This window comes from Saccopteryx leptura, chromosome 12 (genome assembly GCF_036850995.1).
Source record: "Saccopteryx leptura isolate mSacLep1 chromosome 12, mSacLep1_pri_phased_curated, whole genome shotgun sequence".
Lineage (NCBI taxonomy): Eukaryota > Metazoa > Chordata > Mammalia > Chiroptera > Emballonuridae > Saccopteryx > Saccopteryx leptura.
The window spans coordinates 8,350,010-8,375,729 of NC_089514.1; the positions used below are offsets into that span (position 1 = coordinate 8,350,010).

Sequence of the window (25,720 nt, forward strand, 5' to 3'; positions counted from 1 at the left end):
AAGTTCAATTATTTAGACATGATAATATCAAAGTAAAGGAAAAGATATACCATGTTCATGCATAGGAAGGCTCTATGTAATGTCAGTTCTCCTCACTCGATGTTTAGATTCAAAGCTGTTACAACAAGATTACCTTATAGGTCACTTTTCAATGAATGATTTGTTATATCTGTATCTATATCATATACAAATTATATCATATATAAATATCAATTTCAGACTTGGCCATTATGAATCTTTTCAAGCTGGACTTTATCCCATTTGATCTATCTTCATAATTTTTTATGTGCTTCCTTCCAGTATGCCTCAGGATACTCCAGGCTCTTCTTATACTTTTCTGCCCCAAATCTGGACCCAGCTCTTCCCCCAGGATCCTTAGTTCCTGTTAGTGTAGAATAGTGTTTAGAAACCAAGATCTGAGAGCTGAGTGTGCTCATTGCTGCCAGCGCGTCCTTGATTCTAGACCCTTTCACTGTATGTATCTGTATGTACACTCACATATGTCTATGTATTTATATGTAGAAAATGTGTAATTTCATAACTGCACCTCCAGTTCCAGTCCAATGCCATAGGAAAATAGAACAATAGAAAGAATTTACTCTAAATGACAAAGGAAAAATAGACTGGAAAGAAATCAGAGGCTTAGGGTCCCGTGGGACAATAACAAAAGAGCTAATATTTGTATCATCCAAGTTCCACAAGGAGAGGAAAAAGAGAGTGGGACTGAAAAAGTATTTGAAGAAGTGGCTGAAAACTTAAACTGTTAAAATGTAAATCTGCAGCGTCAAGAAACAGAGTGAATCCCAAGTAGGCTAAGCCCAACAAGGTCCCGTGGCTAGACACATCATCATCAACCTTTTGAAAACTAAAGAAAAGGAATTTTGAAAGCAGGCATAGAGAAATGATGCATTGCCTGTAAGGTGCGGCTGACCTGAATCTCAGCACCCGTCTCGAAGGCGGTGGCACATCCAGCTTTCCATAGGGACATCCTTTTATAGACCTTATCACTTGTATACCTCCCGTGACTACAATCTTTCTGTGCCATTGTTGATATAACTGAGTATCTTAACTGGGTAGTTTTTAGTACCTGATTTCTATCTTATTTCATTTATTTTTTAGCTAATTCAAGGTTGTGGTTGGTTGTGTGGAACAATCATTTTGAAATTTCTGACATCTAAAATCTTATGCGTTTCAGACCATGTAAGTACTTTCTAATTAAAACAAAAAGTTATATAAATATGTATACCTGAGTGAAAATGTTGAAACCATCTCTTTTTTTTTTTACCTCTTCATTTTATAGAGAGAGGGTAAGTACCCTCTTCAAGGTCCCCAGCTAGTTACTGGCAGATTCAGTATGACAACTCTGACGTTCAATGACCTTTTCAACCCACTAAGAAAAATGTATATTGATGAGTGCTGGCTTAGCCTTCTAGGGAAAAATTAATAATATAAGTAGTTATTTGTTTATATTATTTGTTTAAATAATTATTTATTGCAGGTGTTGATGTATGAGCAGACTACTCAGCTGCAGAACTCTTAAAATCTTAGTATAGCTATCTCTATAATTATTTATTCAATTTAAGATACTTGATGTTTTTAAAGATTTTTTTTATAAAGAGAAAATGTTAAAAGCTATCTTTGTATATTCTACGAAATATATGGATCACTTATCCTTCATGGGTGGGATTTGTTTGTTTTAAGGTTAATGCTTTAAATAATGACCCTTTTTAAAGCATGTGTCCCTATTTAACAAATTAGTTTAAGGAATAGAAAACAATGCATGAATTTATTTTTGAGTTTTAGCACTTTTTGCCTGAATATGAGGATACATGTGAGTATCATACAGTAATCCACCCTGACATTTGCCTTGTCTAGTACTATCCAATTAGCACCCTGTCTGATGTTCAGATTACTTCCACTTTAACAAGGGAATACGGCATTTACTCTCTAAAAGGTCAAGTGCTGTTACTATCCAGTACAATTGAACTTGCATACGTGTTCATATTAAATAAAATTTCAAACTGTAAGGACTTATTTGCTATTTGTTGCTAGCTTTGCATGGTGGTCCATTAGGTTTATTTGTTGCTGTTGTTCTCAGGTATGTCTGACACATTTTCCTTTTTCTTTTCCCTTTTATTGTTATTAACTTTTTATGCCATAAGGAGTATATATATTTTATGATAAACTTTATTTAGGTCTTCTAAATTATTTACTTACCTATTAAGTTGGTCTGTAGTTTTCTTTCTTGCCTTGCTCCACACTGTCATCCAACCCTTCATAAATTTTATACACACACACTCACACATGTACACACATGCACACGTACACACACATACATACATCCTTGGTACTCTTAAGTGACTTCCTCTGTGTCATAGCAGTGAGAAAGGCTTGAAGCTAAAGCTTTATTTTTAGCCCTGGCTGGTTGGCTTAGTGGTAGAGCATTGGCCCAGCATGTAGATGTCCCAGGTTTGATTCCCGGTCAGGGCACAGAGGAGAAGCACCCATCTGCTTCTCCACCCTTCCCCCTCTCACTCCTCTGCCTCTCTCTGTTCCTCTCCTCCTGCAGCCATGGCTCGATTGGAGTGAGTTGGCCCCGGGCACTGAGGATAGCTTCATGGCCTCTGCCTCAGGTGCTAAAAACAGCTCAGTTGCTAAGCAACAAAGTAGAGCCCCAGATGGGTAGAGCATCGCCCCCTAGTAGGCTTGCCAGGTGGAACCCAGTTGCGGTGCATGTTGGAATCTGTCTCTGCCTTCCCTCCTCTCACTGAATTAAAAAAGAATAAATAAAATTTTGTTATTATTAGTCACCAGGCATACTCTAAATTAGCAAAATAAAGGAAACTTTAAATTATCTCTGTATTGGTAGATAATGGGAACCATGAATAAAAAAAATCATAGATAATCATAGAAAATATAAAATAATTTGTTTCTATAAAATATTATGAATTAAGATTTTATATGCCAGATATTTTTCTTTTCTCCTGGCCCGAGAATGCAGTGGAAAAAGAATCGTCTCCCTGACGGTAGGTAACAGATAATCAGTGGAATAATGAGCCCCACGTTGGCCTTGTTTGGTAGTGTCTATTGGAAAGGCCTTGGAGATCCAGGAACTAAGTAGTATGTAGAGTTGTTGGAATTCCCATGAAGGACAGCGCTCACATTTAGTGGCTGTCCGAAAAATTTAATGCATGTCTAAAAAATTAAGAAGTACCCCAAATTGTAATCAATGTATGAGGCTTTGTGAAAATGACAACGCATAGAAAATTTGTTCATGATTTACAATGTGTGGTAAAAGGGCTTCACATGAAATTGTTTTTTTCTTGATAAATGATATGATTATAAAATCTCATGATTAACTGCCTGGTGGTTTCTGCCCAGCAAATATTGATTTTTAGCTTACTCTTTACATTATCATCTCTGCTTATTTTTTTCTGACCTCTTTCAGCTTTTCATTTCTCTCAATAGTTCTCTTTTTTTTTTATTTCTTCATAATTCAGCATACAGTGTGTCTGACTGGTTGTATATTATTTTTCCTTTGAGGGGCAGGCATCCATGTGCCTTGGCTGCATGGGCTCTGGAGATTTTATTGGACCGTATCAAGTCGGTTGTTACTGACTGGAGAACCCGTGTAATTGTGATCTGCTCTGCTCTCTTTTCCAGATTCGCCTGAGTGACCTTATAGCCGCGAGAATCTTAAGGTACACCGATTTCGATACCTTAATTTACACCTGTGTTCCTGAATTTGACTTTATGGAAAAAGCGGTATGTTTTCTTTATTTCTCCTTCTCTACAGGTATGATGGTTTTTTGCTCTTTTCTCTTGAATCTGAAACTCAAAAGTTTTCATTCGGAAACATCAACTTACCCTATCATTTTTTAACTGTAATGTTTGTTGATCATGTGGCCTTCCTCAGCCCGTTATGTATAAAAGCAGTAAACAACGGCTCCTGTCTTAAAGCGTTATTGAGGATGGTTGGGTGAGATAATCCAGGGAGAGCACCTAACGTATTTTATGATCCACAGTGAATTACGGTTATGACGGTTCACTTACTTTTAATAATCTTGGTCTGTTGGAAGTATAGGACCACTCAGGAAGACTAAATCCAAATTCTCTAGGTTTTTAAAAAATTCAGTATTATTTCATTTAATACCCCAAATATTATAAAAAATTTAAATAAGATGCTGCCAGAAAAGATATACTAGTGATCATACATTATTCTCTTATCTATCCAACCAGTCATACATTCACTCAAAAACTGTTGTTGGCCGCTCATTACCCGTGAGGCAGTTTGTTGTTGGACTACACAGGGGAAGGCACCTTCGTTCCTGCCTTCAAGAAATAGATCATGTAGTCACATGGTAAACCACTCCCTATCACAACAGGTCATGAAAATTAGTTAGCTGCTATTACCTAAGTAGTTATTCCTACTTACAGCTTTCCTCCTCCTTAGTTCTAGTTTCACAAATGAAAAATAATGGAACCTTGCAGCCCCAAAAATAATAATGTAGGATAAACCCAAAAGAAAGAAAAAATTAAGTAGACATAGAATAGAGATAATTAACTTTTGGCTTAATACTTTTATCATTAAAAATTTTGATAAATTTGTATAACTTTTTAATGTTGATTCTTATATTAAAATATGAAAGTTGATAAATGTATATTCTGTTAATAACAGTGGTAGTTCTCTACCTTTAAGAAATTTCACTGTGACACTCTGACATGGATTTTTACTCATTGAATGTAAAATTTAATAAATGACTATTTTGAATAATTTGTTTTATTTCAGACTCCGTGGAGATACACTAAGACATTTTTGCTTCCACTTGTTATGTTGATTACTTACTTCATCTTTAAAAAGGTATTTTTAAAAAGTGTATCACTTTGGGTTCAAGATAAGGACTTATAATAATAATAGATTAATGATAATAGTTTAGAATTCTGTCTTATTTTTAGGATGAACTCTTCCCCTCTCTAAATTTTTTTTTTAATTAAAATCTTTATTTAGTGTTATATGATTTTTTTTTTTTTTAGAAAGCTACATTAGAAAAAGTATTCTTATATATTCTCTCAAGAGAAATGTATCTATTACCCACCATGTGGTAAGAACTATGTTAACATCATAGGTACACTGGGACAAAAAGGCCCACGCCTTAGAACTTACAGCCCCCACCGGGACATTATACCACCGCACAAATGATTACAGAATCATAATCAGCATGGATTCCGGGAAAGTCAAGTGCAAGGATGGCTTTGGTATCTTTCAAAAATAAAGCATGTTCAAAGAAATCTTGATCCATTTTGAGACATGCACAGGAGAAATTTGATAGCTATTTTATTATTTTTTATTTTAAGGTCATAAAACATCTCTATGTGTTCATTGTTTTCACAACAAAAGAACATGTTCTCACTATAGAAGAAATAATGTTTAAACTACACTGGAAGGTTTTCTTGGTCTCAGTGGTTTATCTGAAAGTCTGGCTAAAGACAGCGGGTCCTTAGTTTTTATCGATTTTGAAGCATCTTTATATGGTTTACAAGTTGCCTCGCCTTAAGTCAGTATATGTTTATTTTATCCTTTTGGGCGGATAGCAATAACGTGATTTCCTACCCCATCCCGTACCAGTTTTCGGTATTTAGAATCAAATTGCTCTTCTCTGCAGTCCCAGGCCCCACGTTTCCCATTCCTTTGTTTTTGCACAGAATGTGAATGATTTATGAGTGAGACAGGCATCACCTCCACATGTCTGTGGTCTCGCCCCTGCACCAGCGCAGAGGTGATGAGAAGGATGGGTGAACTCCACGCAGGATTGCTGCTCTCCACCCCCACCCCCGCCCTACCTCCCCGAAGGGGCGGGGTTTCTCCACCAGCGGTTTCTAGTGCATCGGGGAACACTGCTGTTCCGCCCAGGCTCCACGTGGAGGGGCTGATAATGCAGGAATTAACCACACACAGCCATGCCAGCCCCGCAGCCTCTGCTGCTTCCATGGAAACCATTGGGAGGGAGTTAAAAACTTCAAGATATTATGTGCCTGTTGCAAAGCTGGGACCACAGTGTTCCTGAGGACCGGCTTTAGCAATAAAATAGTGCTTTCCGCTGGTGTGTTTCTAGTAATGAATCAGGGCATTTTAAATGTTGCATAATTTCTTAGAAGAAATTTCATTGATTTGATTCTGTTCACAGGCTTTCCGTGATGTTTTATGTGCCTTATCTACAAACACTTATCTAAGGTAACTATATCGTAGCTGTCTCTAAATCATACTATAGTCAGTTATTAAATAATTTATTGTCACATCAGTTTTTCAGAGGAGTGGACATTAAACTTCAGCATTATGACTAAGAAAGGAGATATGAGCCAAATTTGTTTTCTAAAAAAAAAAAAAAAAAAAGACTGCATGTATTAGTCTCATGGGTCTCTTCTATATATTTGGGCCTGTTTTGGAGTTATTTCTATTTTAAAACTAACTCAAAATTTAAATTGATTTAGTTTAATTTTAATATATGACGAGAATTTAAAGTCAATGAACAGAAGTTTGCGGAAGTTTTATTTGGGCAATTATTTTTTTTTAATTTTGTAGAAAACATAATTATTTGTTTTTCTGAATATTTATGAAATAGTTCTTTCTACTTTCATCGTTAAAACTATTCCATCACATTTTTTGTGATTTTTGTAAAGTCACTAGATTTACAGCATAAACACATGCAAGAAAAATCTGACATGAAAATAAATTGGTGAAGAAAACTTCCTTCAGAGGAAAATCTGAACTCTAATTGCCTTGTATACACGTAGCTGTGTCAGTAGATTTGTTGTTTTCAAGGAAACAGTATCTTTAGGATTTTTTTAGATTTACAGAACAATTGTGATGATAGCACAGTGTTTTCATGAACCCCCCACACCCTATGTTTATACTTTCAGTAATTAGTTGTATCTGGTTGCCGGAAATGCTAATTAGAATTTTATGGATGCAGTCGTTGAAATGGTAGAATCTTATTTGTTGAAATCGTTTGCAAACCAGGGGAGCTGATGGACCCGCTCCACTTTGCTCTGTTCAGACGGAGCTCTTGACATTCTAAGGAGAGAGCGCGAGAGCCGGGGAACTGTTCGCTGGGGGAGGAGCCTGGGGTAGTGACTAGAGAAGAGGAGCTTGAGGCGTGCATAGACGCCGCCTCCACACATTTAAGGGGTGCTGTGGGAGGGGGGCCCACCTGAGCAGGACGGTGGGTGGGAGATACTTAGCTCACAGTAAGGAGGTCTTCCTTAGTGATTAAACACCTGAAAGCAATGGCTGTGTGTGCGCGCGTGCACACGTACAAAAACAGTATAGAGAACAGTGTATCCGGAAGTCAAGAAGGAGAGGCAGTGGAGACAGCGTAATATGGTGATTTCACTACTATCTGGAGAGGTCTTCCCCCAATGACCCATTTCTTTTCTAATCTCTGGATCTGTCTGTGCCCTTGAATTTCTTACTTTTTTACTAAACTTTCCAACCCCAAAGTACACATTGGAAGGCCTCCACATCCGGTCAAGCTTTGTTATGAAACTAAAATACCTAGTATTTTTAACAACCCAAAAATAGACTTCTACTCTTGTATGAGTCTAGTAGACACTCTGTGAGGGCAAAACCAGTGTCAGTGCCCCTCATTCTGGGGCCACTGCAGGATCATAGTAATGACGACTGCCATAAAAACTTAGTCAATTTTTAGCCATAAATATTATATTTAGTAAAATTTTTAGACTACTTTTCTGGAACTAAAAATACTTATAGGCTTTACCCAGTGACTTTTTTTTTCAGAGATTTATCCTAAGGAAACAGTCAGACGTACACAGTTTTATGTACAAGGATGCTCGTGGTATTTGTAATTGTGGACAATGTGTACAATTCAGAAGTCCCGCAATGCTTATTTAAATACTGTGTATACCGTACATGGCTAAGTAACAGACATTCCTTTTATTCTCTTATCCTCTCCCAGCTGCCCTCCCCATCAGTTAGTAAAACCTCTTTTATCTTTAGAAAGAATGGCTTTGTGAGACACCTTAAGTAGGATGACTATAAATCATGCCTTTTAAATTGCTGTGATTTTCAATAATAGGATCTAATACTTTTATTTTTCTCTGTGCTGCTAAGTAGTTTAGAGAGAATCAAAGTTTTAAGACCTAAGAAGAAATAAAGTTTATTTTTTTATGTGGTCAGAGTATAACGGACACTTAGTAAGCAGAGAATGTTTTTGTTTTATTCCAGAAAACAGCTCCTTGAACACGGTGAGGTAAAGCCTTCATTTTGCTCTCTGGTGGACTGTGGGTTACATTCGAGTTCGAAGCCGATTCACAGAGGGTTAGCCTTGCTGCCGACAGCCACTGGCTTGGCTTGAGCGGCTCCGCCTCGTGACACATTTCTGCTGGTCCTCCCCACAGTTTAATCCGCTCCGTTGTGAGCAGTACTAAGGCTTGGAAAGCTGGAAGACTGACATATGACCATGGAGCATAATTAAACTAACGTACCTTCACTCACTAGTTCTTATGTTCGTTCAGCAAGAACGGGTGTTAATTTCTCTCCTGCTAAGCTAATCAGTCATCAGGACCAGCGCCCGTGGCCCTGCGACAGGTGGCCGGCTCCTGCCCCACACAGATGTGGTGCTCTGTCAGCTCACAGGCTTCCGCAGTGTCACAGGGCACAGGAGGCAGTGTGGCAGTGTTCCTGTCCTCCGGTATTTGTAAGTTTTCAGTGGAGACGTGAAACAAGGCAGTGTTTCTTACGGTACTAAAATGGGCTGCATGTGTGATTTCCTAAGTGAGAACTCTGAGTCTTAAAGGAAGGGGCCAGTTTACCAGACAGGGCGACTGAATTTGAACTTGGTAGGACTAGCTTAATGATAAGATTTTTTGAATAGTTACTCTGTGCTACGTACTGTGCTGTTTAATTTTCATAGTCTTATTGTGCAAATAAGAAAATGACGCTCATTAGGTGAGACTGCCTGTTACGGAGATAAACGTTAACATGACTTAGTAGTAGTGTCAGTCTTGGCTCACGTGAGGTGACAGGCAGGAGCTCCTGAGGGGCAGGAGCGAGAGACCCAGCCCCCTCCCACCTGCCCTCTGCCGTTTCCGCACGTAGCCTCCGGGGCTGCCGTGCAGGACAGCACGGGAGTGGCGCTGACCCAGGGCTCTCAGCGGACTTAGTGACGCTTGAACTTGAACCCGAGCAGTCCGTTTCCTGGGCTCTCAGCATCACTCAGCACTTAGCGCCTCCTGACTTAAAGATATTCGTAACTTCTACCCCGCACAGCGCACTGAGGTTAAGTACTGTTATTGCTGTATCACAGATGAAAAACATGGTGGCGTAGAGAGGGTAAGTGACCGGCCTGTGGACCCAGGACGATGAGCCCAGCTATGCAGTCCAGAGTCCACGCTGCTGGCCAGTCACTATGCCGCCACCCGGTGTGACCACATCTGTGTAAATCGGCCATGTCAGATTGCTCAGTTTAACCGATCAGTGCACATTCATACTTTATGGTTTTATCACACAGTATTTACAACCTACTCTTTTTAGAAACATAGCATTCCTTCATTCTCTGCCTTTCCCGTTCCCTTCACAACATGCCCAGTTTTGCCCAAACATGAATCTTACTGAAGAAAAAGTGAAGGATTGATTTTGAAATAAATGTTTCACATTCCAGTTTTGGGTCCAACAATTAGGAAAAAATTAAGTAATTTTATTTTTAAACACAGCTCTGGATACAGTTTTGCCATCCTGTTTTACATTAAAATCATATATTTCTTTGTATAAAAATGATACGTTTAAAAATTTTGGAAAAATGAAGAAAAATAAGCATCCAGAAGAAACCTTTGTTAACTTTTTAGGCCTATGTTCTTACAGGCCCGCCCCCTCCATGCATGTATGTCTGTGCATGTATGTGTACACACACTGTTTTCATAGAGCCCGCATCATTCTCCGTGTACAGAGTTTTATACTCTGAAAACTTTGCCATGCCATTCGGCAGCCCTCCAATGTGTAATCTTTTAATGGCTATATATATGTGGAAATGCAGTAATTTAATTACTTATTCCTCTTCATTAATCACTTAGGTTGTTTCTTTTTAGGTGAGAGGAGGGGATTTAGTAATGCACCCAACAACCCTATCTGGGGCCAGTGCTCGAGTACTGAGCTATTTTTAGCACCTCAGGCTGACATGCTTGGACCAACAGAGCTGTCCTCCGCACATGGGGCCATGCTTGAACCAATTGAACCACTGGCTGCAGGAGGGGGAGGAGGTGTGAAGGGGGCGAGGGATGAGGGAGAGAAGAAGATGGTCTCTCCTCCTGTGTGCCCAGACCGGGAATCAAACCTGAAACATCCCCACGCCAGGCCGACGCCCTATGCACTGAACCACCGGCCGGGGCCAGGTTGTTTTCTATTTTTGCTGCTAAAAAAGTCACTTTTGTGATCATCTTTGCAGAAGCATTTTTATGTTTTTATTATTCCCTTCAGCTTAATTTCTAGAATGGAAATTTAAGTGAAGGTTTGGCTTTTTTCTAGAGTCTTGATGAATTATGCTAAATTACAGAAATGTACCAGTTTGTCATTTTACCGTGTTCATGACATACTCTCAAACACTCAGAATTAATTTGTCAATTTTATAGATAAAAACACCTTATTATCTGTAACATTTCATTTTTCTAAATGTTAAAACATGACTGTTTAGTTGCCCCTTACTTCTGGTGGCATTCTTTGTCCCTTTTTCTAGTGAGGACTTGGTTCATATTTTAACGAATTACATCTGTTATGTTTGAAACCTCTGCTGAGTGGAACTCCATCTAAATCAGAATGGGGTATCCTGCTAATCAGTAAAAATATCTATGTAATTTCACTACTTTGAAAATAACCTAGTTTCTGGTTGGTCCTACGTCTGCTGCCGTCTGAATGATGCAGGTTTGTGCAGCTTTGCGTGGTTTTCTGTCTCCGCGGCTCCCTCCCTCACCCGGTACGAGTCCTTGCTCAGACACAGCCTTTTCCCCGAGGCCCAGCCTGGTGACCCCACTGCACTCGCAGCCACTCCACTGTGGCCTCGCACACCCTGTGCACTCCCGGTCTCTGTCCCCCACTCCCCGATCTCTTCTGCCACACTCAGCACTTCCTGAGAGACCACGAAATGGACTGATTTTTGCTCTGTTTTCTGTCTGTCATTACCAAATACACTAACGTGAACCTCGCAAAGGCAGCAAATGCTCACTGTTGTTCTGTTCACCGTTGAGCCGGAAGCACCCAGAACAGTACCTGGCATGCAGTAGGTGTTCAATTAATCTTTGTTCACTAAAAGAATATCAATAGCCTCCTTATTACGAAGTTATACAAGATCTTTGTCATAATGAATAATAGTAGTTCATGCTTTGTGTTTATTCAAGAATCTGTAAAGTGAAACTGTCATTCTGTTTTGTGTTTATAGCTCATTTATCACACCTTGCAGCTGTTCGCATTTACTGCTCTCGCCGTTTTAATTATGAGGCTGAAGCTGTTTCTGACTCCTCACATGTGTGTGATGGCGTCCCTCATATGCTCTCGACAGGTGAGGCGTCCATTCTCGTATGACCGCGTGACAACACTGGGACTGTCTTAAAAGAGTGAGAATGTCAGCTCGCAGGTCACTATAGAGGAGGAGAAGCAACTTCCAGTAGCTGTGAAGATCACCCCTAGAGTTGAGCTGAGACGGCTGAGATGGCCACGAGGCACATCTCTCCCCTCTGTTAGTAGTAGCCTGTCCACAAACAGTTTTGGGAGCTCAGGTCTGTGCGAGAGATTCCTGACTCATCACAGCTGTCCTCAGGGGGTCTGACGCCCAGTGTCTGCAGTGCGGGTGCCGCGGTGCTTTCCTGCCGGGCTCGGAGGGTCCCTGGGAAAAGCTGTCCCCTCTGGGGTCCCACCGCTGCAGCCACTATGCAGAAGAGCTGGACAAAGTAGCTAGGATTTGGGGACTAAAGTTCTTCTAGAAGCACCTTATTTAGTTTTGATCATGAGAGTCTTGTCTGAGACTGTCGGGATGCGTGTTTTCTGAGAGGAATAGACTTGTCCGTACCAGGGGGTTTCCCTCGTTATCCCAGATGTCCATAAAAAGCTGCCAGTATTACAGCATTTATTTCTGGAATGTTTCAAAACTGATTTGCTCGTCGTAATCCCTGGAGGTGATCAGTACTGGAAGGATCGGGTGTTCCTTCCTTAGTTTTTTCGAGAGTTTATACTGGACCCTGTTGTTCCAGAATATTGGCCGTTTTCAAACCATAGCTGATGAGAGTTCTGTATGTTACTATACGTGATAATATCAAGTGGCTGTCCCTCTTGGGTTAAGTAGCAAGGTGAGCATTTATTACTGACCCTATAGTACTCTTCACGTAAGAATGATAAATAAATGGTTTCTTTTATTTCAGCTCTTTGGCTGGCTTTTTTGCAGAGTTCGTTTTGAGAACGTCATCTTTGGTGTTCTCACGGTCATGTCACTGCAAGGCTGTGCCAACCTCCACAGTCAGTGGAGCATAATGGCCGAGTTTAACAATTTACCTCAGGAAGAACTGATAAAGTGGATCAAAGACAATACCAGACCAGGTGCGCAGCTGTTCAGTTACAGGTGTAGTTGGTTTTATACACACACCTTTAAACATACACACATGCACACACAGAGTCCTTTCCAACTCACAGATTTTGAGCATGCTAATTTCAGTGTCCGCCAAATCAAAGCTTTTCAAAAAGTGCTTTTGTGCCCTCTTTCAATCCCTCCTAGGTAACCGTGATAAAGAATTTTCATTGACATCAGGAATTAGGATTGTTCACAGTTATGTGCCGCGACTCTGAGATCATTATTACATTTAAACCCTAGGAAATTACAAATCACATACTGGTACAGCTTTCATAGCATAATTTCACACCTCGTGACAGACAGTTGGAGAAGATACATGATTGTGGGGAGATTAAGGTGACACGTTAGTCACTGTTGTCCGTTCCGTCTCTGTCAAACCGGGCACAGGCAGGAGAATTAACACCTTGAACATTCTGTTTTGTTCACCAAATAATTTCAGAGACGAGTATTCATCCTACTGTCTCTAGCTTACTTTTTTTTCCTCCTTTTTCCAAAACCCCCTCAAGCAGATAGATCTTTATTTCACATTTGAATACCTTATTGGAGAATAAGTAGGTTCTATGGTATTTCTAGAAGTATCTATAATCTTGTCCAAGACTAATTTTGATATTTAGTAATTTTTCTCCAGCACAAATTCTTTACTGTGGTTCATTTAAATTTATCCTGTGATTCCTGAGTCAGTTTCCTCTTTTCCCTTATCTGACACTCACCACTTTACTAATTGGTCATCAGGAAGGTAGACTTTGATAAGCTTCAGCTCGGACATTTGGTCTGTGGCTTTCAAAGGGGTACCTCATCACTCAAAAATCCCAGGCCAGCCTGACCAGGCGGTGGTGCAGTGGATAGAGCATCGGACTGGGATGCAGAAGGACCCAGGTTCGAGACTCCAAGGTTGCCAGCTTGAGACCCCGAGGTCGCCAGCTTGAGTGCGGGCTTATCTGGCTTGAGCAAAGCTCACCAGCTTGGACCCAAGGTCGCCGGCTCGAGCAAGGGGTTACTCAGTCTACTGAAGGCCTGCGGTCAAGGCACATATGAGAAAACAATCAATGAACAACTAAGGTGTCACAATGAAAAACTAATGATTGATGCTTCTCATCTCTCTCCATTCCTGTCTGTCTGTCCCTGTCTATCCCTCTCTCTGACTCTCTCTCTGTCTCAGTAAAAAAAAATAAAAAAAATCCCAGGCCAGTGGAAGCAGAATTCTAAAATTAATCCTCTACTGAACTTTTCCCTGTAGGAGTCCCTGGTAGGCACAGCTCGACCCCTCCCCAGTTACAGCTGATTTAAGTCTCTCCTGGTGTCTGTGTCTGTCGCAGTGTTTGTGTGGGTTCCTGTCAGAGAGTGCCCGTGCTCGGCACCGTGTCCTTCTAAGATAACACTCACAAACGCCTTCCTCGTTTCCAGTCGCCTCTTCTCTGATCTCCTCATGCATCTTCTGTGCGCCTGCGCTATGGGTTCACTGAGGTCCCCGCAGGTTTACTGAGAGCATGAGAGCAGCGTGGAAGGCGGCCCCGCAGCGCGGGTGGGAAGAGTGCCCACGTGGAGATCCACCGGGGAGGGCTGAGTGGGCCGCACACCACACAGGTGCTCAGGACAGGAAGGCGGCCCCGCAGCGCGGGTGGGAAGAGCGCCCACGTGCAGATCCACCGGGGGGGGGCTGAGTGGGCCGCACACCACACAGGTGCTCAGGACAGGAAGGCGGCCCCGCAGCGCGGGTGGGAAGAGCGCCCACGTGCAGATCCACCGGGGGGGGCTGAGTGGGCCGCACACCACACAGGTGCTCAGGACAGGAAGGCGGCCCCGCAGCGCGGGTGGGAAGAGCGCCCACGTGCAGATCCACCGGGGAGGGCTGAGTGGGCCGCGCACGGGTGGGAAGAGCGCCCACGTGGAGATCCACCGTGGGGGGCTGAGTGGGCCGCGCGCACCACACAGGTGCTCAGGACAGGAAGGCGGCCCCGCAGCGCGGGTGGGAAGAGCGCCCACGTGCAGATCCACCGTGGGGGGCTGAGTGGGCCGCGCGCACCACACAGGTGCTCAGGACAGGAAGGCGGGGCCTGCAGGCCATCCCCAGGCCCCTCCCCACGATGTGTGTTAGCTGTTAGCGAGGCCCTGTCCGTCAGCGGGGACTCTCCTGACACAGCCGGTAGGCCCAGTAGAGACTTCAGGGTGTTTATAGGAGGAGTTCCTGTTCTCTCCCTGCCGTGCTCTGATTTCCTCTGCCTCTCTCAGCCATTGACGGCTTCTCTGCAGTGGTTCCAGCGTCTGCCGGGCAGGCCGACGTCCTGTCTTCCTGGTGACTCCGGCCCTGGGCTTTGGGTCCCTCCAGCCCGGTGTTCTCAGCCGCGGTTGGCACTGTTGGCATTGGGGGCTGTCCTGGGCATTGCAGATCACCAGCGGGCTCCCCGCTCTCTGCCCCACAGACGCCACAGTCCTTGTCCCACCCAGTGGGTGGCCGAAGGGTCTGGGGGGGGGGGCTGACATCACCCCCGGGAAAGAGTCAGCCTGCTCGATAGCCAGGGCTCCGGCCCGAGAGCTTTTCACGCTCAATTACTGCGTCGTGTGATAATACACGCACATGTTTACTTCAGTAGACTTAAATATTTTCAAGTCTAAGGCGTTAAAGAGATTTTAATTCAAAGTTATGATTAGAATGAATGCTTAGTTATATTTGAAAGTAAATATTTACTTAGAGTAGATCTAAATAACATGTCCCTATTAGTGATTTTATTGTGCTCGTTAAAAATGATAACTGCCATGCCCTGGCCAGTTGGCTCAGTGGTAGATCGTCAGCCCAGCGTGTGGAAGTCCCAGGTTCGATTCCCAGCCAGGGCACACAGGAGAAGCGCCCATCTGCTTCTCCACCTTTCCCCCTCTCCTTTCTCTTATCTCTCTCTTCCCCTCCCACAGCCAAGGCTCCATTGGAGCAAAGTTGGCCCGGGCGCTGAGGATGGCTCCATGGCCTCCGCCTCAGGCACTAGAATGGCTCCATTGCAATGGAGCAACACCCCAGATGGGCAGAGCATTGCCCCGATGGGCGTGCCGGGTGGATCCTGGTAGGGCGCATGCAGGAGTCTGTCTGCCTTCCTGCTTCTCCCTTCAGAAAAATACAAAAAAAAAAAAAAGATAACCTTTATAATGACAGGGTCATTTATTATACATAAGTACGTAAAAGTAAGCACTTGGTCTCTTTGTTGTCCGGGGACAAAGCGGAAAGGGAGGTCAGGTAGTAGACTTTGGTGCATCCCGAGTTCCATGACAGGCAATATATTTATACATGCCATTGCTGCCAACATGCTACGAGCAAGTCATCAAATACTGGATGATGAACAGAGGCTAAGATGCCCTAGCGATGGACATTTCAAGATGACCTAAGAGAAGAAAGCAAGGATGTCCTGGGGCAGGTCCTGGCGACCGCAGTTGACAGTGCGCAGAAGTCGTTTTAAGAAATGAACCGTGGGGCTCGCCTTTCACCCTCCCTGACAGTCCCTCAGCTCCCAGCACTGTGAACTGTCGGGACGAGACTGAAATTCTAGTTCCCTCCAGCCCTCCGTGTCCCTGCAGTGCTGTCTCTCAGCCCAGTGCAGGGCGGGCGGGGCTGGGGTGAGGTGGCGAGGACACTGGGCTCTGACACTCCTCGCGGTGGCCTCGGGCATCGCATGTCACCCTGCGGTGTCTCAGCTTCCTGATCCTCTGCGAGGGTCACAGAGGACCCACCTCGCGAAGTCACGCAGCTTCCACTGTGCCGTCCCAGTAACGCCATTTAGCACAGTTCCAGGCACCATGCTGACACTTCACCAAGGGCGGCTGCTGTTCGGGGGACAGTCCGTCAGTGCTGATCGGGAAAAGTAGCAGTGCCAGTGGTTATTGTTTAAGGGTACTTATTGTTCTTACTTTGGGTTCAAATGTGATAGAGACATAGCTTTGGGTTTTTTTAAATACATGTTATTAAGCAGTAAAATCTTTTTCAGACGCTGTGTTCGCGGGGGCCATGCCTACGATGGCCAGTGTGAAGCTGTCCACCCTCCGCCCCATTGTGAACCACCCGCATTACGAGGATGCAGACTTGAGGTTGGCAGCTGGTGGGCTGTTCCCACCAGACACACAGCTCACACTCACTCGTAGGGATAGGAAAATGTTTTTATGCCCACACATGCGCGCGCACACACACATACACATGCATGCTGTCATCTTCACATCCATGCTAGAAGTTAAAAAAAATGTGTAATACCCATCCAGAAATTACATGTACATCTTGACTCTAAAGCAAGTTTAATAAGCTCTGGGAACAGACAAAAGCAAAAGCCAGTTCTTCCAAAGTGATAAATGTGTCACATATTTATGATCAGCCTCAGTGTGTGTACACGTGGGTGCGTGCATGTGTGTGTGCACGTGCACACGTGTGTTCATTCCAGTAAAACCCCTCAGGGGACGCGGTGGGAGCTGGGTGAGTTTGGGCCCTGGCTATACTCCCCAGCCCCTGCTCTGAGTTCACAGTCCCTCCGCCCGACTGACAAAGCCGTTTTCTTCTTATCGCTGGCTACTGGCGAGCCTTCTTAGCAGGTAGAAAAAGTTCATGGAACTTGCTGTCGGACCTGCTTTTATGAGAACTTAGAGTATTCTTCTGCTAGGTGATTATGAGCATTCTAGTTTCCATTGAGGTCTGCAAATCATGTTTTTCTTAAGTGACTTTAAAAATTATTTTAATCATTTCTAGTGATTTGTCAGGGCAGTCTTTTCCTCTGCATGCATTTCTAGTCTGTTGTTAGAGGTAAAGTTTTAAATTATGTCAAGTTTCACGGCTGGTTGTGGAGATTGGGCATCCCACGCGCTTGAACTCCTAAGCAACGTTATGCATCAAGGGTCATTTGTTCAGGTTTTCATAAAAACTCCCATGTAGGGCCAAACCGTGTATTATACCATATCTGGGTGAACATCCCTGTTTCCCAAGCTTCTGAGAAGGTGCTTGATCTGCCTGCCACCCTGATGCCCACAGTCTGAATGCTCTGTTTCCTGCATTCAGCTTCAGCTCATGCTTTTCGGAGAACCTGTAGATGAAATTATCTACTGACGTCTACATTTTCACTGTATTTAGCCTCTACCTGAATGTGTTCCATGAGCAGTTAATTTCTGAATTATACAGAAATATATACAGGATTTTGCATTCTAAATGATTTTTCTGCTGTCCAACTCGAGATTCTAAACTGGTTTTTATAGAAGCAGTACACGCAAAATTTAAACTGCTGTGTGTGTTGGCATGTGCAAAATATAAGGAGTGTGGAAACCACTATCTCCAAATTAATTCATGCTATTTGGAGTCAAGTATATAAATGCTCCATTCAGTGAGTATTGAGATTTCAATTTGCTAGCAACATTTCTTTACTCCATTTTATCATCATATATTAAAATGTCTTTAACCTGGTTTTAAAATTTATTTAGAAAATTAATTTTAACAAGGTGACATTGATCAATAAATGTACATAGATTTCAGGCACACATCACTCCATCATTTGATTATCCATCACCTACTGCCAAATCATTTTCTGTCACCTTACACCGGCCCCTCTCTGCATCCTTCCCACCCCTGTCCCTGCATCTCCTTCCCCCTGGTAATCACTGCACTTCTATCCATGTCAGGAATCTCAGCTCTGTGTCCCACCTATGTGTGAAATCATACAGTTCTTAGATTTTTCTCATTTACTCATTTCACTCACTATAATGTTCTCAAGGTCCATCCATGTTGTTGTAAGTGACCCTATGTCGTCATTTCTCATGGCTGAGTAGTATTCCATAGCATATATGTACGTACCACATCTTCTTTGTCCATTACTCTATCAAGGGGCACTTTGGTTGTTTACATGTCCTGGCCACTGTGAACAATGCTGCGATGAACATGGGGGTGCATGTGTTTTACATACCAATGTTTTTGAGTTTTGGGGGTAGATACCCAGTAGAGGGATTGCTGGGTCATATGGTAGTCCTATTCTTAATTTTTTATACTTTCTTCCATAACAGTTGTACTAATTTACATTCCCACCAGCAGTGAATGAGGGTTCCTTTTTCTCCACAGCCTCTCCAACACATTACCTGTCTTGTTGATAATAGCCAATCTAACAGGTATGAGGTGATATTGTAATTTTGATTTGCACTTCTTGAATAGCTGGTGAAGATGAGAATTTTTTCATATATCTGTTAGCCATTTATATGTCTTTTTGGGAGAAGTGTCTGTTCATGTAAAGTTCCATTCTTTTGCATGTGGCTCTCCAGTTTTCCCAGCACCATTTATTGAAGAGGCTTACTTTTCTCCATTGTCAAAGATGATTTGACCATATAAATGTGGTTTTATTTCTGGTCTCTCAGTTCTGTTCCATTGGTCTGTGTGTTTATTTTTCTGCCAATACCATGCTGTTTTGATTAACGTGGCTCTGTAGTATAGTTTGAAGTCAGGTATTGTAATACCTCCAGCTTTGTTCGTTTTCCTCAGGAGTGTTTTGGCTATTCCAGGTTTTTTATGGTTCCATACAAACCTGGTTATTTTTTGTTTCATTTCTTTAAAAAATGATATTGGAATTATGATGAGAATTGCACTAAATTTGTATATTGCTTTGGGTAATATGGCCATTTTAACTATATTGATTCTTCCAATCCATGAACATGGAATATTTTTCCATTTCATTGTGTCTTTTTCAATTTCAATTTTTAACACTGCTTTGTACTTCTCAGTATATAGATTCTTTACATTCTTTGTTAAGTTTATCCCCAGGTACTTAGTTGTTTTTTTGTTGTTGCAGCTGGAAGAGGGATTATTTCTTTGAGTTCATTTTCCAAAGTTTCATTGTTTACATATATGAAAGCAATAGACTTCTGTATATTTATTTTGTATCCTGTGACCTTACTGTATTGGGTTATTGTTTCTTTTGGTCTTTCTGTGGAGTCTTTGGGTTTTCTATATACAGGATCATGTCATCTGCAAAAAGTGAAATCTTTATTTCTTCTTTTCCGATCTGAATGCCTTTTATTTCTTTCTCTTGCCTGATGGCTAAAACCTCCAGAACTATGATGAATAGGAATGGAGAGTGTGGGTAGCCTTGTCCTGATTTTAGAGGAAAAGCTTTCAGTTTTTTACCATTTAATATGATATTAAAGCTGATAGTCTTTAACCTGTTTTTAAATTAAAAGGGCCCGGACAAAAATAGTTTATTCTGCATATAGTCGAAAATCTGTGAAAGAAGTAAGAGATAAATTGTCGGAGTTGCATGTGAATTATTACGTGTTAGAAGAGGCGTGGTGTATTGTGAGAACTAAGTAAGTATGAGCCTTATGATATATTTTTAAGCAACAACTGTTTTACTTTATTAAAGTAGACCTGATTCTTTAAGAATTTTCATTCTAAATAAATCTCAGTAAAATATTTTATTTAAAATTATTTCACATAGGAAACTAAAATTATACTATCACTTAAGTAGAATTTACTTTCACAAAATTATGGTATGTTTTAGTTTTCTGATTTTTAAATTTTAATTTAGTATCTCAAATGTAGATTTTTTTCCTATTTTCCCATGGTTTTTTTTTTTTGTATTTTTCTGAAGCTGGAAACAGGGAGAGACAGTCAAACAGACTCCTGCATGCGCCCGACCGGGATCCACCCGGCACGCCCACCAGGGGGCGACGCTCTGCCCACCAGGGGGCGATGCTCTGCCCCTCCGGGGCATCGCTCTGTTGCGACCAGAGCCACTCTAGCGCCTGGGGCAGAGGCCAAGGAGCCATCCCCAGCGCCCGGGCCATCTTTGCTCCAATGGAGCCTTGGCTGCGGGAGGGGAAGAGAGAGACAGAGAGGAAGGAGAGGGGGAGGGGTAGAGAAGCAGATGGGCGCTTCTCCTGTGTGCCCTGGCCGGGAATCGAACCCGGGACTTCTGCATGCCAGGCCGACGCTCTACCACTGAGCCAACCGGCCAGGGCCTTTTCCCATGTTTTTATGATAATTTCTAATAGTTGTGTGAAATGCAGATTTGAACTTACAGTCGAGTGAGATATTAGTGTTCTGCTGCTATAGGAGAATTACACTGGGTGTGTAAGATTTATGAGGAGAGTGTCACATAACTCAAAAGGATGTACTAAAAACATTTTTAATTAACACAGTGTTGAAAAGCCAAGTTCAGAAATATTAGGAGCTTATTTTTATATGTAATTTTAATATCTAATAAATATATCTAGGAAGAAATGGCATCTTGCAAAAGAAGTAAGAGGAACATCATAGTGTTCATGCATGTGCCTATCACATTAACTTAAAATTTAATAAAACCAAGGATACTTCAAGACAAGGCTTATCAACCACAGATATATAACCACTTTATAATTGCAAAAGGATTAACTTATCAAAAATACAGAACAATTATAAATGTATATATCTCTAAACGGTGCTTCAAGGTACACAAAGTAAAAATATGCAGAACTAAAAAAAAACAAATCTTTGATCGTAGTTGGAAATGTTAACATTCTTTTCTCTGCTGAGAAGAGGAGATGAAAAGCCAGTATGGACATGAAAGATATGGGGTCCGAATAGTGTCACACAGCCCAGCATTGACGGAACACGACAGGGAACAGCCGGAGAACATACTCTTTTAAAGGGCCCATGGAATGTTCCTCAAAAGGGAATGTATGCTGGGCCCTAAAAGCAGTCACAAATATGTTTAAGTGGTTTGAAATTATGCAGAATTAACTTAGAAATTGATAATAAATAGATACCTAGTAAATCCATACAGGTTTGGAAACCAGGTGATAAACTTACGGATAACTTATGGATCAAAGAAAATATCACAAAGGAAATGTAAAAAAGAATGTATTTTACTTGAATGGAAAAAGGAGTCTTTTCTTGCTGATCTGACCAGATTATTTGGTTTAAGTGGAACATGAATATGCAACATACTTCATTTCACTTTTACCTCTAAATATTGAATTCATGCTTTTTGAAATGGTGCCTTAAAATCTTTAGTTTGTTGAATAAATTAGTCTCTCGGAGTCTAGGAGCTGTTTTAAAAATACTTGTGTATGTTTCCCAATGTGTATGTTTCCTCTGGATATGAATGCATTGTCAGTATGTTCCCTGTGCCTTTTTTTTCAGGCCTGGTTGCAGCATGCTTGAAATCTGGGATGTGGAGGACCCTTCCAACGCGGCTAACCCTCCCCTGTGCGTCTCCTTGCTCGAGGATGCCAAGCCTCACTTCACCGCAGTATTTCAGAATAGTATGTACAGAGTACTCAAGGTTAACTGAGGCTGCAGCTACCCGTGACCCTGTGGTGCAAGGAAGTGCATTGAAAGCTTATCCACAGTAGTAAAAATCACAAGAAGATAATAAAATGACTTAGTTTTTCAGATTAGTCAAGGGTAAATTATTTCATTGTTTTCCATTGAATGCCAGCGTTATTAAGCTTATTGTTCATCTTAAAGTTTTTTTAAAAACCTATGTAAAAGAACCATGAAATTTCAGGAATCAAATATATGTAAGCTCTTTTGACTCCAACTAGGCGAATTGCTTCAGATTTTGTCTAGTACCAGGAAACACTGGTTCAGACTCTTGAACCCACTTGGATAGGCTAATGCCATTTCTGAAATGGCACTTCCGGTCTTGATACTGACCACAGCTTCTTAACCTCTGTGAGGAGATTTGTTTATAACCATGCCATTAGTAAGGTTGTTTCTGCTTTTACTAGCCTTCAGGAAAGGTCTTTAATCGCTTTTACTAACTTTTTACCACTTCAAGTTAAGTATTTTTAAAAGCAGCTTATTTTGTAATGTTTTGAACATTTCAAATTTATTTACCCAACTAGATAAGTATTTTTCCCATTGATTAGCTCTCGGCCTAAGTTCAACAGGTTATTAACCTGTCTTTAGAATCCAGTGGTTTTTCTTTTAAGATCCCGGTAAAATAAAAATTGTTATCATCCCTGATGTAATGTGGGGCTCAACATAATCAGAAAAGAAAATCCAGTTAAATTTACCAAATGAGATTTTAGTATTCTAGATCTTGAATGAAGCAAAGCAGTTCATCTTGGTACACCAGCTGGGCAGTTTATCAGACGTAGTCTTTCTTCCCGGTCACCGTCTTTTGTAATAACATTTATTTTTGGTTTTAGATGAAGAAGGTGATGTTCTATAAATTTTCTCCCCTAATAGAAAACCTACCCAACAATAATGCTTTGAAAAGTGGCAGTTACTGTTGCTAAATGCAAAGACAACCACTCTCTCTTGCTTGATACATATTAAATATGTCACATCTATAGTATTTTAAATGTGCATTTATTTTAACATCTTGGAGTTTTTATAATTCCCTCATGCTCTTGGCCCTCTCCATTTGAGTTAACGAAATGACAAAATTCCATATATTAGTTCACTTATCGTACGTAGGAGATGACAATTATAGCCAACACAGTTATTTTTCAACTTTTGTAGTTGTAAAATATTTTAATACAGGACACAAAGCAGCTAAGAAAGCATGCCACATTTTACTTACTTTAGCATTCTCAAATAATTTGTTTTGGTGTGGGGGGCAGTGAAGGAAAGGAGACATAACACCTAACATTCAGAAAATGAATGTAACATATTGTATGGTATTTTCATAGGAAACATTTTTTTTAAGTTAACAGATTTCAACAACAAAAGAAATGGGACAAGCTGTATTAACTAATGAAATGTCCCATGTAACTATAATGTAGTGATTGGATTTATTTTCATGTGCTGTGTATGTTTAAAAATTAAAAGACACCTTGTAGATATTGTGCCTGTGTTCCGTCATCCACATTCTTTACCAAGCACACATTTTGAAATTGAAATGGTTCTGATATGAAGGCAGAAACCACAGGTTCCTGGATTTACTAACCATGGTTAACATTGACACTGATATTTCTTAGCCGGTTTAAAATGGTTCTGCAGAGTCACACACATGGAGACAGTATGGGCTTTGTAACCAGACGGATCTAAGTTTGAATCCCGGCACTTCTGTTTACTAGGTGTGTTTCCACCCATTCAAGAGATATTTGTGGAGCACTTACTGTAAGCCAGGCACTGCGCTAAGCGTGGTCATGTCTCTGGACTCTCCTGTGAATCGGAAGTCACAGGACCTACTTGGAAGGGTCACCGTGAGGACTAGTAGGAATGTGTGAACGCGCTGGGCGCATGCAGGACTCAGCCAATGTCAGCTCTTTGCTGCCTCTCCCCTGCTCACTGAATAACCAGCTTGGTGATGTCCAGTTACATGGTAGCTTGTCTCATCTCCGAATTCCAAGTAGGACGCCTTGATTCTGTGTCAATAAACAGGAATACTGCATTCTAGCCCCCGTATAATGAGAATTCTGCTTTTGCAATCCAGCAAACACGTCTGTGTATTTGATAGTGTTTGTTTATGGAGAAGAGTCCTTTGAGAATGGTCAAGTCCAGGCATGCAAACCAGGAATGCATAACATACACATTGTATATGTCTATGAAATGATCGACACTGAAATTTGGTTGTGGAATTAACTCTAGCCAAGTCCAGTTATTTTAAATGAGCACTTGGGCTTTACCAGACTCTCTTTGCAATGTAAAAAACAAAAATATCTTAATATGCAACACAGTTATTGTTTATGTTGCATACTTAATGAAATGACGTGTACTATATTATAAAAACTTTTTAATTAAGCAGGAGGAAATGCCCACTAAATGTAAATTAATGTACTAAATGTTTATTTCATATACACTTGGCGCCATCTGCTGGGTATGAAATATTATAACATTTGTCATGAAATAGCTACAAAAAGTGTTAAGGAACTAGATAGTTTGCATGTTTTATGAGCAAAGGGGAGAAATCCGGGGAGAAGCAGAGAATGCAAGGACACGAGCTGCACTTTTGAGTTGTGACTGTCTCTGCAGGTAGTGACGGAACAGTAATTCCTGGCGCTTCTCTCTCTTGCCCACCACATCACTGCTGTTTCTTCCACCTCCCCTCTCCGGTGCCTGAGAGGTTCTCGGCTTCGTTCCCTGCCTCCTGTCGGGGCTGCTGGACACGCCCAGCTGTTCACTTCAGCAACAGTGGACTGCCCATGCTGACACTGTCCCCTCAGTCTGTTACGTCTTACCTGTCCTCCCACTGCCTCTTCCTGCTCATATGTCCTGCCGGCTCAGATGTCCCCTCCTCTCGGAAGCCCACCCTGATCATCTCCTTTGTGGTCTGCTAATGCCACTCCACTTGTCACATTGCTTGACCATTTAAAACTTTTCTCTTTGGGACTCTTTTATTGATCTAAGAACTACTTAAATATAGGGTTTGTGTCTTACTTATTTCTGTGTTCCACCTAGCACAGTGCCTGGCACCTAGTAGGTGCTTAGGAAACGTTGCAAGAAGGAATAACATGGAACATAACTGGTGGAGACAACAGGAAAAAAATTGAAGATTGAGTGGTTGGTGATTCCGTTGGGTAATTTTTTTTTTCTGTTTGGTGTCCCTGCCATCTACCTAATTTATCCCCCAAAATGGGTCAACTTGACTTGAAGGGTTCCAACACCGTTTGGGGCGCTCTGGGGACCAAATACAAAATATCAGTATGTAGGTTGAGATTGGGTTTGAATCCCTGCTCTACCACTTACTAGCTGGGCAATTTATGTAACACTAATTATTTTTCTCATGTGCAAAATGGAGACATAAAAGGTATACAGGAGTGGGCAAAAGTAGGTTTTTAGTTATAATACAAATAGTGCAATAATTAATAAGAAATAATACAAGAATAAACTTTCGCATGCTCACAACTAGAAACCTACTTTTGCTCACCTCTGTTAGAAAACCACAGGCCCAAAATGGATTCACTTGTGCCAAAGCCCATTGATACCACGCCTAGATTTAATACCTGGCCTGTTTCACTGTCTCCCAGAAATATAATCTTAACCAGTCTGAAGTTTTCTAGTCATCAGCAATAAGGTAATCTGTCACATGCCCCAGAGAAAGGAGAAGCAATCTGTGCGATAAAACCCAAGAGAGGATACTGTAGTCTAAAAATAATCATTTCTCCCCCTTCATTAGTAGCTGCCCTGCGCCAGCCTTCTCCCTATAAATCCTTCCATCTGTGCA

The 25,720-nt window shown here is 41.6% G+C and overlaps 1 protein-coding gene across 1 annotated transcript in view; it reads left to right on the top strand.

The window, feature by feature from the left end:
• DPY19L2 (dpy-19 like 2) overlaps positions 1–21,902 on the top strand; it is a 46,683-nt gene extending 24,781 nt beyond the window's left edge. The window contains exons 13-22 of the mRNA XM_066353963.1: positions 1,120–1,200; positions 3,664–3,765; positions 4,790–4,861; positions 6,186–6,232; positions 8,243–8,267; positions 11,445–11,564; positions 12,421–12,595; positions 16,595–16,694; positions 19,803–19,928; positions 21,745–21,902. Coding sequence (XP_066210060.1) covers positions 1,120–1,200; positions 3,664–3,765; positions 4,790–4,861; positions 6,186–6,232; positions 8,243–8,267; positions 11,445–11,564; positions 12,421–12,595; positions 16,595–16,694; positions 19,803–19,928; positions 21,745–21,895 — 999 coding nt within the window. The 3' untranslated portion in view covers positions 21,896–21,902. The remainder of the gene's footprint in view (positions 1–1,119; positions 1,201–3,663; positions 3,766–4,789; positions 4,862–6,185; positions 6,233–8,242; positions 8,268–11,444; positions 11,565–12,420; positions 12,596–16,594; positions 16,695–19,802; positions 19,929–21,744) is intronic.
• Positions 21,903–25,720: the final 3,818 nt, after the last annotated feature.